At 37.4% G+C, this 13915-nt stretch overlaps 1 protein-coding gene across 1 annotated transcript; it reads right to left on the bottom strand.

The window, feature by feature from the left end:
* Nucleotides 1-207: 207 nt before the first annotated feature.
* Nucleotides 208-9873, bottom strand: LOC137737210 (uncharacterized). The gene is made up of 3 exons (XM_068476627.2): nt 8374-9873; nt 1494-2520; nt 208-1223 (listed from the first exon to the last, which is right to left on the bottom strand). Exons 1-3 carry the CDS (start codon nt 8449-8451, stop codon nt 736-738), a joined length of 1593 nt encoding a protein of 530 aa, XP_068332728.2. The 5' UTR covers nt 8452-9873; the 3' UTR covers nt 208-735.
* Between the last annotated feature and the right edge of the window lie 4042 nt (nt 9874-13915).

The raw sequence follows: 13915 nt of genomic DNA, 5'->3' as shown, positions 1-13915 counted from the left end.
ACAGTTAGAAAACTAAACAATCTCATATTACCATTTTTTTTTTACTTTTTATTTTTTTTTTACAGAAATGATCTTTACAAAATGATTGATAATACGATCAATTTCAATCATAAGCACAAAATTATGTGAATCGGCCACAAAGAACCTTGAGTAGAAATTATCGCCCTGTAGTCTACTACATTTCACGTGCACCAACTTTGAAACTAATTCTACTTGTAAACTCTTCTTCTATCTGACATTTCATGTAAATAGGAGCTGTTCTATGTTACAAATCAAAATTGTGGCGGAGTTGCAAATATACCACATCTAGTTTTCTCTTAAACGCTCAGTTAGAGTGGGCTTATCAGCTCCTAACCAAATCACAACAAAAAATGCACAAGCCTTATATATGTCTATCTCCCTTCCTACGCAACCCCCTTTCACCTGGTCGCGTTATGAAACTTTCCGTTTTCAATGAATTAGCTGTTGGGGAACCACCCCTTGAATCCAAATAGCCAGCCCGGTCCCGGAGCATGCCCTGACGTGTTGAGTGTGTCCGGTGAAGTTTGAGTGGCATTTGTGTTTGAGACGTGTTGAGTCATGATCACTGCAACAGCGCAATCACAGATGAATGCAGCTAAAAAACTCAAAGCAATCCAAGGTGCCCAGACGCCTTTCTAGCTTCACTCTCTTGTGGTCCTATCAAGGGTTTGCCCGCACCAGAGTTATGAGTTGAAACATGCCCATTCGAGTTGCTCAATATGGAATGACATACGGCAGAGCATGTACATCAGCTGATTCTATCCGCAGGACCTCTGACCATGCCTTAGGTGTCTCCTCAACCTTTGAAGATTCCACCTTGGGTTTCTTTAATTGGGCATCACTGCCCCCAAACAACCAATCTTGATCGTCATGAGCAGGCATTTCATCCAATTTCGGAACCAAATACACATGGCTTAGATATCTGGAATCCGGATGGGGTGGTTTCATGCATGCTTCAGCAATAGGAACAGCCTGTGTAGCTGTAGATGTCGGCTTGGTAGTGGAGACAGCCAATAACGGAGCTTCACCACTACCATTTATCTTGCGGTCCTTAATGTCCACCTTAATGTCATTTGCTGCACCCAGCCTATCTGACACATATGGGATGGAATTTTGGCAAGGTCCTAGTGTTCTTCCATTTACCGGCAATTGATGAGAGGATGAAGAGGGTCTCGACAGTTTACTGGGCCTAATATCGTTGGCTGTAAGATGAGAAAGGGAAGCATCAATAGTCAACTACGAACAAAAATTACCAAAGTTTGAACCTGCTAGACAAAATTGATTCAATAGCACAGCCAATCAACTGATACCAAACTGAAAAACATTATTCTGAATCAAAAGAAAGAAAGGATAGCAAAGTGGACCTACAACCTCCCTCAGTTGCAGGCCAAAAGAGGCCAACTTGTGTTTGACAACTACATAGCATGATTGGGCTGCAGCGATGATACTTAACGTCATAAAAAAGAACTCACCATGCACAACTCCATTCGTCTGTATGTCCTTTCGTTTCTTAAGATTTCCATCAGCACCAGCAGTTTCGTTGCTGTCCTCTGGAAGCTGGGAGGTTATAACACTATGGGAATCTATGTGATCCTCTTTATCGCTCTTTCTTAATTTATCTGGCTCTGCATTCTTAGTTTCATTTTTCTCCTTTGCTTTCTCTTCCTTTTTCTTCTCTTTATATGGCTCTCCATTCTTAGATTCAATTTTCTCCTTTGCTTTCACTTCATTTTTCTTCTCTTTATCTTTGTCCTTGTCTATCCCTTGTTTTTTCTTCTCTCTATGTTTGTCCTTGAGTTTGTCACCACCTTCCTTCTCTTTGGTCTTTTCTTTTCCAACAATCTTTCTATCCACATTGCTTGCCAATGGTCTGGAAAGTCCAACTTTAGGTTCAACCACACCAAGAAGGTTCTGAACCATCGTGTTCCCACTAACCTGTGCTGCCCCCCTGACTCCTTGGCCATCTCTCCTTCTGTCATCAACTCTCCTGTCCTTGTTCTTTTCCTTAACTTTGGCCAAAATGTCAGCACCCTTGGTCAGCAATCTAACCATCCCATCATCCTTGTTTCTGTCTAATTCAGTAATATTCTCAACCAGATGGTTACCACTTGCCCTGGCCTCATGTTTACTCCTCGTACCCAACTCCACTGATACAGAATTCTGGTTTTGCTCAGCCAGATGACAGTACTGACCGAGTTTCTCTGCCTGATAACCTCCAATTTTCCCCGTAATTCTCTTGTCAATACAGTTGCCTTTGTACTCTTTCTGAATGTATCTCTCTTCACCATGACCCTCGTTTTTTCCTGGAACTCTCTTCTCATCTGAGGTACTAATTTTGTCTTTAACCAGGTCCCTGTCTTTCTCCTTATCCTTCCATTTGTCTCTCTTTTTTTCCTTCTTGTCTTTCTTTTCCCGATGCTTTCCATCACTTTTTTCTTTACTCTGTCTCTTCTCTTTGTCCTTCTTTTCCTTCTTATGCTTCTTTTCTCTGTGCTTCTCCTGTAATTATTGAAAGGTTATAAAAGATAAAAGGTAAGGATATATGATCAAGAATCATAAGACATACGTACTATTAGTATTACGAAGAAGAACTCTGTTCCAAGTTAGTTTATTAAAGATTTAATAGACAATGAGGACTTGCTTGCAAGAAATGCCACGAAAATGAACCATAACTAAACCTGATGTCAACTGATATGTCCACCTTCCAAAAGGTACCCCATACCCGTAAAGATCCTTACATTCCTTTTCAAAAGATCCCAAAAACCAGAAAAGAAGGGATAACAAATGTTCGCAGTTTTCAAATAGTCAAATACATAGTTTTTGAAGGGGGGGGGAAAAAAAAAAAAAAAAAAAATCTGTGAATAGTACAAAAAGCAGTGTCTCTCTAGTGCATCGGAAGCACAAAATTGTACTATGCCAAGAACCACCACCCACTAAATCATTGCAACGTGAGAACCACAACAAGATTGTTTCCTCAGACAAAATTTCAACATTTAAATAGAAGGAGAAGAAAAAAGCAAGATGGTGCAGAAATAAGACATACAAAGGCAATCCACCCCAAAACCAATGTTCAAGACGAACAAAACAGGAAAAACAACCAAGAAAGAAAATTAGAACATTTTAAATACAAACCAATAATAAAAGACTGATCATCAAAAAAACCATTATCACCAAGATAAAGGAGGTGCAATGCACGGAAACTTCTTTCGTTCATAGCCAGCTTCCTACGCAGTGTCCACCACAGAATATAGTTTACAATTATCCATATTCCCCAGTCTCCCAGTCATCAATCATCTCCTATCCTACCATATAAAAAAAACCAGCAATCCAAAGACTTAGTTACATTATCAACTGCCTTTTGGCATTGATTTATTATTATAAAGAACTTTGCCTTTCGTCAACAAACAAAAAATAAAGATCCGTGCCTTTTCTAACCCTAAATTTAATGCAAGCATTTTGCAATGGTACTACATCACTATAAGTAAAACTGTATTTAAATAACACACAATAGAAAGAAAAATGGGTTACAAGCAAGCCCAAGGAAGTACACAAACTGAACCCTAAAGAGCGAATACAAGAAGGTAAAGAGCTCCATATATTCTAAAAATATGGAAAGCGAAATCTTCCCAACGCATTCAACCGATCAACATAGCTATTAAACTAGTATCAAATTATCAAACGCTGAGAGGAGCCAGAGCTAATCAACTTGTGAGATTAAAGTTCATTTAATATGCATTCAACACCTCCACACTACAATGAGGGAGTAATCCCATGCTAATTAAATGTAAAACTCCATTTGTCATCAACAACATTAATAGTGATTTTTCTCTTTGCCTGAAACTCCTGACCAGAAACTTCAAAAGCTAGCGGCTCCTTTCGGACTTTCAAAAGCCTCCTCTTCAATAAGTAAGCGTAAAAAAAAGGCCAAACAAAATTCTCGAGCAAAAATACACGAAACCTTGGGATATCTCCTTTAAAGTCGCATGCAAAAATTTCTAGCTTAAAAATGGTCAAAAACCACCTGACTTCAATTCTCGTTCTTAAACTTCCTAACACTGTCAGTTTTGAAGGCCTCGAGCCAAACAAATATCATGACAAACGAAATGCTTGTTAGGCCACTAGGTGAGTAATGCAATATCTTTTTATTGCAAGTTCTAAAACAAGGTTTATTTTCTTATAACAGTTCCCTTCAATGGTGAACCAGGAGCAGAAAATGATAATGATCAGACATTGGCTGTCAGAACTATAGAATCACCAAAAGAAAGGCATAAAAGCATAAGGAAGATTATTGGTCAATTTGCTGTACTGTATGTGGAAAAATTATTTAGCACAAAAAAAGAGTAATTAAAAACCAAAATTTCAAAGCAACCGGTAAAGGCAAGAGAAAACATTGATGAAAGAAGAATGTCTAGCTCATCCAACGATCCAAAAAACTGTTCTGTTTCCCTACACCCTTCTCATTTTTGTCTTTTCTCATTTACTTTGAGTATATACTTATACTCTTTTTTTTTCACTCTCCAATCACAGAGCTGCTCTTCATCTTCTGTTTTCTACCTTTTCCACTTCTAGACAAACCAACCAATAAGGACTTTGCTTTAAGGAAAACATTTTATTGTGATTCATCAGAATCTGCTTCCGGAAAAAAAATCTTAAAACAAAACTCCTACAAAATCACATAACACCTAAGTCACCCCTGTCAAATGCACACATAAAACACAGGCGCCAATTGCAATGTCTATTGAACATTAATTTAGGATTAACTTGTGCTAGATATTTAACTTTCTTTACTCTTCATATGAAGCAGTCATGGATCAATATAATGAAGAAGAAACCCAGTTTCTTAGGTTTTCCCAGTTTAGTGGACCATCACAACACGTCCCCATTCCAACGTCCCAATTGTACTTGGGTGAGTAGGAACAGGGACATGGTGTGAGCCATTCCAAAGAAAGGAACTTAAAAGAAAAAAAAAAGGTGGTAATCGGATTTAAAGGAAACTCCAGTGACAAGGTTTCTAATACCTTATCCTCTGAATATGAAATGAAAGAAAACAGACACAATCATCAACCAGTTAAACGTTATACAGCAAGTTAACACATACTTCATATGACAATAACAAGCAGCAACTAGAATTTACAGCAATTTACCAGGGATACAAATTATACAAGATAGGATGAACAATATATATGGCTACTAAAGAAGGAAAACTCCAGGGGGGGGACCAAGAAAGGAGGATGAAGAAATTAAGACAAGTAAATAGGGAATGAGAAAACAGAAAGGAAAGGAAGACTGTACAACATGATAAAGGCCGCAATTCACAAAGGAAAGAAGAATAAAAAAAAATTACTGATCATTCCAAGTTTTGGTTTAAAAGAAAATCACAGAACCCAACAGTAATGGCAGGCTAGCATAATGTTAAACAGTGACCCTCAATCTAAATATCAAAGTTGCAAAAGGCTTAAGTAATAAAATGTCCGTTCTTTCTCCAGAAAACATTTAGGCTTAAGTTGGCACGATAATCTCAGAGAACACAATTCAGGAAGAGCAACAAGAAACAGGCAACAATTCAAAGTAATTATAGCCAGACCCAATTAGCATCCTAAATGTTTTAACTCAGTGTCTGCTAAATTCAAATTGTACAGTTGCCAATTTGTACTCTAAAATTCTGTCAACAATCATTCTCCCCATCTCTGCCAAGGCTTTAAGAGGACATTCAAATTTCTGCACCAGAAGATTGTGCTTACCAAACAATTGGGGGAATTATTGTTTTATGCCAAAAACTGGTATTCAATCTTAGAAAAATACAAACTCAAATAGAAAACAAACGCCCACATGAAAACACGTATGTGACATATCCTAGAGTTCTTTGTGGAGCACATTCTTGTGACAGTTTTTTCATGTTCTTGTTTTCTCTCCTTGGTTCTACTTTTAAGACAAATGGAAAGATTTTATTGATATGCTCAGGATCTAAGTACAAAATATAGTGTCAAGCTGCCCAGCAGAATGCATAAAAACCCCTACCGACCAGCTACAGCATACAGAAAACTGTTGAAAACCCTGCACACTAGACCTTGTTCTTTGATGCAACAAACGGCAATAGACTAAACTAGCAAATATTAGAAAACTTAGAAACACACAAGACTTATACTGGTTTGGCAGAACTTTTGCCTACGTCCAGTTGTGATTTGTCTAGGTAGAGAAATCATCACTCCTTTGATTAATAATAGAGATTACAGAACTTTTGCAAACCCTAGAACTAATCTCAAAACTCTTGGCTGTCTGGCTATTTTCTTTCTCAGTAAAAATCAGCCTTGCCGCACCCTATTTATAGACATAGGGTTGGCTTACATGTCCCAAGGCTGATTGAACTCCTACTTCTAAGTGGATTAGGAAATTACACTTATCCAAATCCAAATAGACTTCTAGAAATCCAAACCTAAATTGAACAAGGAAATTGAAATTCTTTCATAATCCCTCTAGGACAAGAATCGGTATACCTCAAGGTTTCCAAAAACAATCCTAAACCAACTAGGAAATATTTTACGAGCCAAAATCCTAGCAAAAACAACGTCCAATAGTAACATTATAGTGAAAAATCTAAGCTAGAGAGAGAGAGAGAGAGAATTTAAAATATTTGTGAACTCCACCCCACATGAATAAGGACAAAAAACATTCTCCTAAAAAATCCAGGAAATTTGAGCCTACTGAGGCCCAAAACAAATTCTATCCAAGAACCTCTCCATTTCCTCACCCTAAATTTTTCTTTTTTGTGGAAAAAAGACAACTTTGTTGCAACAAAGACAATAGAACAACAAATGAAAAAGTGGTCAAGAGGACCACTAAAGGAAAACAGAAACGCATGAGGGAGACAAACCCCTCCTAAGATCTGAAAAATTAACACGCCTACACCATGGGCTTCCCATCAAATTAGTAGAGAAAGGAATAAGTCTAAATTCATCAGATAGACTCCCAGAGCGCAGACCAAAACTGGACCTTATTCCATAGCTCCTCAGCCCCCACTCCACCATAGCCTTCAAAAGCCCTTATTTCTTTCCGTCCAGACCACACAAATCAAAGCAAGAACCAAACACCTCCGTATTTCTTGCCCCTACTAATACTCAATAAAAGGCAACAAAGAGAGAAATTCCTCCATTTCAGCTTCGTTCAGATTCCTTCCCCTAATATTTTCAGAACCCTATTACTTCTCAAAAACAAATGCATAATTTTGATATCACCAAATTCACACTTGCTCCCCAAAACAGTTTGTGTGCCAAGTTTTAATGTAATCATATGACGAGGAATAGATGATCTAAACTTTCAGGTTATTTTTGCACATGATGCATCAATGCTGGGCAAGACTAGGCCTCCTTTGAATAATGTCACAAGTATTGGCTCCACTTTGAGAAATAATTCAGGCCTATAAGATGAAATCGGGGACTGGACGAATATGACTTGAGGGTATGTTTGACTAGCTGGTGATTTGTATTGGAATCCCAAAACTAAGTGAGACCCATCAGCATTGTTCAGTATAACTTCAGTTTATACATCAAAACATATCATCCAGATGCAGTTGCAATATGATCATCCTAGCACTAGAAAAGAAAAGGGCCTTGGAGTACTAAACCAGCATATAGAGCAACGTAAACCATTGCTGATTCAACATGACCCCATCGAACATGAATAGAAAATGTTCTCCTGGACACCAGGTGACCAAGGAATGGATGGACACTAACCCTTCGATTTGATATCAAAGGTTGAGATTAAACCATGAAAACCGCCACCATCTATTCTCTGTCCCTGATATCAAATCCAAATTTGGGTACCATAAATTCTTGGTAAGAGCAGGACTCGAACATGAATGGGAGTAAACACATCAACCTGATAGTCGGTAATTAGTGGAAAACATTTTATGTTTCTCAATTAGCTCCTCATATTCCAACAAACTGAACAAGTAGTTGTTAATCCAATAAATTTTCACTTCAACACGCAGGTGAGAAAAGCATCCAACAAATGTAATTGATTACATATTAGGACAAAATGACCAGTTTTTCCCAGCAATTACTGGACTCTAACTGGCACCTATATCTTTAGTTACTCCATATTTACAAATTTTATGTGTTCCTAAACCACAGCATTATTTTAATTGACAATTTTCAGGCATGACAGACAGAAACTTTGCATATCGATAAGTAAGCCATACTAGTTAACTGCAGGAAGTAATCATATTCACTTGTATGCGCCTAACAAATGATTACTTCATTTAACCTTTTTTATCTTTTCGATAAATCATGTCAATAATGAATGCTATACGAATTAAAAGATATTAATGAAAAAATAAAAGGAGAGAATTTTAACCTTTTTCAGCAAGTCCACATCATCTGTCCTAGCCTTTTTTTCATATCCGGGTGGAGGAAATGGAAAGCAGCGCGACATTGCATAAAGCCTGACAGTACCAAAAACCAGTATCTTCCAAAGAAGAAAACTCCTGAATTAGTTTCCAGTAACACTGTTCCAGAAAGGGAACGAACCAGCAACTATGCTCCTGTCCATGCACCATGTCCCCGCATTCATTCCCAGCACAAAAATCTGCTATTAGCTTCTCAGTCACTTCAACCAATCCTTTAATCCTTTCCACACAGATGTGCAGGCAGGTAAATCAGATATCACACCAAACTTACTTGAAAAATCAAGGCTCAATACAAGCACCACCTCAATGTAAACAACTGAACACAAATCTGAACTAAAATCCAACAAAAAATCCAAATGAACTAACTACTCCAGAAGATTTCTAAGAATTTTGTTCAAACTAAGTTAACCCGAACGGTTTCTTGAGAAACGAAAACAGTCCACTACAATCTAATCCTCTGTGTCGCCTTATGGGCCAATACAGCATCATCAGCTCGTCCTCATTACCAAATCCTAAAACCAAATTCATTCCCAGCTGAAGATCAAGCATGTAAAAGCAGCGAAAACCCAGATACCCTTTTGCTCCAAAACACCGATTTGGCAAGTCTCTGATCACTCCTGCACCGAATTTAATATGTACAATCTTCTTCCATGCTCAGAAAAACAATACTTTCCATAATTCTATGCAATCTAAGAGTTCATGTACTCACCCCGGCACTGCCCAATGCACAATTCCATTCCCCAAAAGATCGGAACTTATGGTCATTTGATGCGGGGCCGCGATGATCCCAATACTAACCAGTTCCTTGCACTGGACAAACTCTAATTAGTCCAAAACTGCAGAATTGGAGCAGTACCCAGTTGCGATCCAACAAAAACCCTAGAAAATTCCACCAAGACAGGAAACACCCACTATCAAAAACCCTAACCTTACCCCTCAAACAAATAATTAAGGGAAAAACTTCAAAATTTCAAGAAAAAGAAAAAAGAGAATCGACCCACTTCACAATTTCAATTTTTATTTTGTGGGTATGGATCAAAAGGGCAAAAGAGAGTGGATTCAAAGCTTCAATGAGAAAATCTTCGAAACCTGAATTCTGGATATTTGGGAAATAACTGGTGAGATTACCTCGTCCACTACAAAGTGGGCAATGCAGAATGACAGGAGATCTCTCTCTGTCTTTCTCTCTACCTCTAAATAATATAAGATACAAAAAGAGGAATGGGATAGATGATGATAAAGATAGCAGATTTGTTCTGTGTTTTGCTCTACTCCTTCTCAGTCTTGAGAGTCTCTCTGGTGCTTTGTGTTTTATAGGTGCTGTCCGAGCCTGAGTCTGTCCGACCCTCACCGTGTCTTGTTTTTATGGGATTTTGGTGTTTTAATAGAGAGAGAGAGAGAGAGAGAGAGAGAGAGAGAGAGAGTTGAGAATTGCGAAGTGAGAGTCTGGGAGAGAGATAAGGAGGGCAGTCATCCTGTTCCGATACTCTTTGTAAAGGTTTTGGAAATTTTTAATTGTATTTGTTCATCATATTTTATGTGGTCATAAATTATTTATTTAAAATTAAACATAAATAATGTCTAAAAACTGATCACACAATGTGTGATGCACAAACGCAATTAAAAAATTCCGAAATCCTTACAAACAGGATTCGAAGAGGATCTAGAGAACGTCCCCATTCGGCAGTAGAGGGGATTGAAGCAAACGAATAAATTGGCGACGGAACACATGGTTGAGAGAGAAAGGGAGAGAGCGTCAGATATTGGAGCTCCATAAATCCAAATCAAGTCCCACGCTCTCGATGCATTGTTTGTATTCCAAACCTTTGGATAGGACATAGGAGGGATAGTCAAAGCCAAGCTGTGTCCCAACTTTATGACTTGTACTTAAGTTGGATGCTTTCTTTCCAAACTTAAATTTTGGCTTGATTCAACTTTCTTTGTGACATAATCTCAACACTAATGACAACTAGTTTTCTTGAGTTATTCTTCACTTTTGCAAAGCAGAGGTTGCGGTTTCTTAAACTGGGAATCAATCGTGTTTATATGAACGGAAATTCATAGTTCCTCGTTAACATTAGAAATGGCAAGACGCAATTTTTTTGGAAAATTAAGTTTACTATTGAAAAACTATTCACCTCAAGAACAAAGTTTTACAAATAATGTCTACACATATGTTTCATGGAGCCAACATGACAGTTGATGTGGTTGCTGAATTTAGACATTAGTGTAATCATAATTGTATTTGGTGTTTTCACAACTTTCTAGTTACATTACAAATTATGTACTACTATTACATGTCTATAAAGACTCTAGAGAATCCTTCTTGTAAATTCAAGCTTGTTCAAAAATTAGAAAATTAAAAATTAAAAGAACATTATTAATTAGAAAACTCGAAAAATAGTTTTTAATTTTTCTTTTCTTTTTCGGAAACTAAAAGTAGTTACTAAATGAGTTTTTTTTTCGTTTTAAAAAAAAAAAAAAAAAAACAACTAAAAACTAAAATGTAATAGTTATTAAACTGCTCCAAATTTACGATTAAGTTGCCTTGACTTGAACTCGATCATTTCTTCTACGCATGAGCTTTACAAACAAAATATACTAAAACTCAAGTTTTACTTTTACGTTGATATGCTTAATATCCTATTTGAACTTTTTTTTATAAGGAGTCCTTTAAGGAGTCGAGCTTGATTAATCCAAATACCATAGGTCTCTAGCTATATTGAACTAGTTTATTAGTGTTCAGTAATCACAATAATTTTATAAAGAATTTGTAAACTAAATAGTTATAAATATTTATCGCTCGAAATTCAGTTCTCTCCTCCCTTCCTTTCATTTATGTGAGAGTGTATTTAAGGAACACAAAGGCATACAGAAGTCAAATACTCGCATTATGTTGATAATGGTATTAAATATCCAAACCTATTTTCAGTTAAACATGAGCTCAAATATACAAAACATCAATTAAAAATAAGTTTTTCACATATATTTATATGCATGATAGTTATGATTTATTTTGCTTCGCTCAACCCAACTTGGGAACAAGTTTTGTTTTGATATGATTGTACGACTAAACTATTTATAAAGATTGAAATCTATATAAAGATTCAAATCTATAGTCTTTTGTGGAATTAGAAATCAACAAAGCCCTAGCCACTAGCAGCAGTCGTACTTTTTCATTCCCCTCTTCTCTCTCTCGTCCCTTGCCTCCAAACTCCCTCCATGTCCCTTGTGACAACCCGTCCCGAAATATAATCTATTTTATCTTTGCTAGCGTGGAATGACAATTTTGCCCTTGAACGTTGTGTGGTGTTGTATAGTTTAATCTTTGGATGTGGACCAAATATGTTAAGTCCTAATGGTTTGGACCCAATTAAAACTTTGATTTTATTTGTTTTTGGTTGGTTGCAACCTAGAACACACACTCATACACACACATCAACCCGTTGACCCTCTCTTTTACTTCTTCCCTCTCGGATTTTTCTTCCATTTCCGTACAACTGTACGGACAACTCTCACTCTAACCCTTGCATGCACGGATCGACATCAATGAGGTTGTTTTTGTGTTCCTTGTGAGCCCAGGAGCTCATCCATATAGTTAGTTGGACGTGAAGACTTCATTTACTCGAGAACCAGAAAACCCCAATGAGGTCCACTGTTCATCCATCGTGATGGAAGAGGTTTTGTCGAGTTTGGAAGTGTTAGAGAGCCTTAGAACCTCTTCTCAAAGCTTAGGGAAGAATTTTGGAAGGTTTTGGACATTAGGAAGCTCGGGTTTGACAAGTTGCAAAGGTGGCCGAATTATCGTGGGTTTTTCCGGCGAGATCCTATTGGATTTAAGTCCTAAAAGTGTAAGGTTTTGTTCTACTTGTTGTAAGCTTCATTTTGGTACAAATTTCATGAATTTTGGTTAAGAAACGAGAAAGATATGAAGCTTTAAAGTTTTCCAGAAACCGATGAAAATTTGAGTTTCAGACGGCGAGGCTCGTCGAAGAAGGAGATGAATATTCCGTCAGAGTTCACGAAATATTCTAACAGCATCAGGTAACGCCGTTAACTTCTGTTAAGCTTTTAACGGAATATTCCTAACTGCCGTTAACTGTTCCGTAGGGTTGGGCGCACGTCTGGCAGTGCCTTGGCCGGTGCGTGGAGACGCGTGGGTGGTCGAAATTTTTTTCTAAAAATATGAGGATGTTCATGGTGTTGAGTAGATCACGTTGGTGTACTCAAACACCCCATTTGAGCAATGTATGAGAAGTTATTAGCTAGTTTCGTTTATGTGCTTTAAATTAACGTTTTTATAGTTGTTTCGCATATAGGTGAGACCTATTCTCAGGACGAGCATAGTCAATCGAGGCTTGGGGGCTACGACCCTTCCACATGCCAGTGAGTGGGCTTTTGGATTTCCGTATATACCTATATACTTGAGATTTTACCCAAAAAATTGATTTAAATGAAATTATGTTTAGAAATGCCATGCATATTGATTTATACGTAGATCATCATTGAATTAATATAGTATGCATAAATGTGATTTGACACTGTGGACGCTCAGGTAAGTACCAAGTGAGTTGTAGATTGTTTATGTATTGATGATTATGTGAGATGTGTTGAGAGCTCATAAACCTGCACCCCGGTGTTAGTGCTCCTGTCTGTGGTTAGGGCACAATCCTTCACGTGATGTTCACCTCCCGCACCATACGCTCACCTTGGATCCAAGTTAGGTGCACAGTCATGTCGTACACACCACTATAGGTGGTTCCGACTCGTAGGTGACCCACGATTATTCATACAGTCTTCACGTGATCGAAGCACTTGAGCGTATTTATTTACACCTAGTCCTGTCGTACAGACCACTTTAGAGCAACTCCACCCCTATCCACTTTGCGCCAACACCCAACCCATTTATCCACTTAATTGAACAGTAATAGACCCAATGAACAGTAATAGGCCAAAGCATCTCTACCCCAAAAAAAATGTGCTGGCACCTAGTCTAAAAATGCGCTGGCACAAACGATCTCCACCCCTACAAAATGCGCTGGCACCCAGTCCATTTAAAATATTAAATAATTTTTTTATAAAATAATAAAAAAAAATAGTTTTAATTTCGAATAGGATTTTTAACCAATCTCGTCACGCCACGTGCCATTATTCAAATGTAGAAAGTGTAGAAAGTGTAGAAAATATTGAAATGTGGTGTAAGGTGGAAGATGAGGGTTAGGTATTTATAGAAAAAAAAAATTAATTTTTTAAAATTTTTCTGTATTTTTTAAAAAAATTTTGACAATTTTTAATAAATTTTAATGTTGTAATTAATCTGGACCGTTGGATTTGAAAAATAATCAAATCCAACAGCCAACACACTGCCACGTGGCCAACAGTCAAATTTCTGACCGTTGGGCCTTTTTTTTTTTTTTTAATTTTTGGTGAAAAAAACATGGACCGTTGATCTGTGATCGGACGGTCCAATTTAAAAGTGAAATTTAAATT

This window comes from Pyrus communis, chromosome 13 (assembly GCF_041283825.1).
Source record: "Pyrus communis isolate YQ-2024b chromosome 13, ASM4128382v1, whole genome shotgun sequence".
NCBI lineage: Eukaryota > Viridiplantae > Streptophyta > Magnoliopsida > Rosales > Rosaceae > Pyrus > Pyrus communis.
Note: the sequence above shows the minus strand (reverse complement) of the source record. Positions and strands in the feature narration are given on the sequence as shown.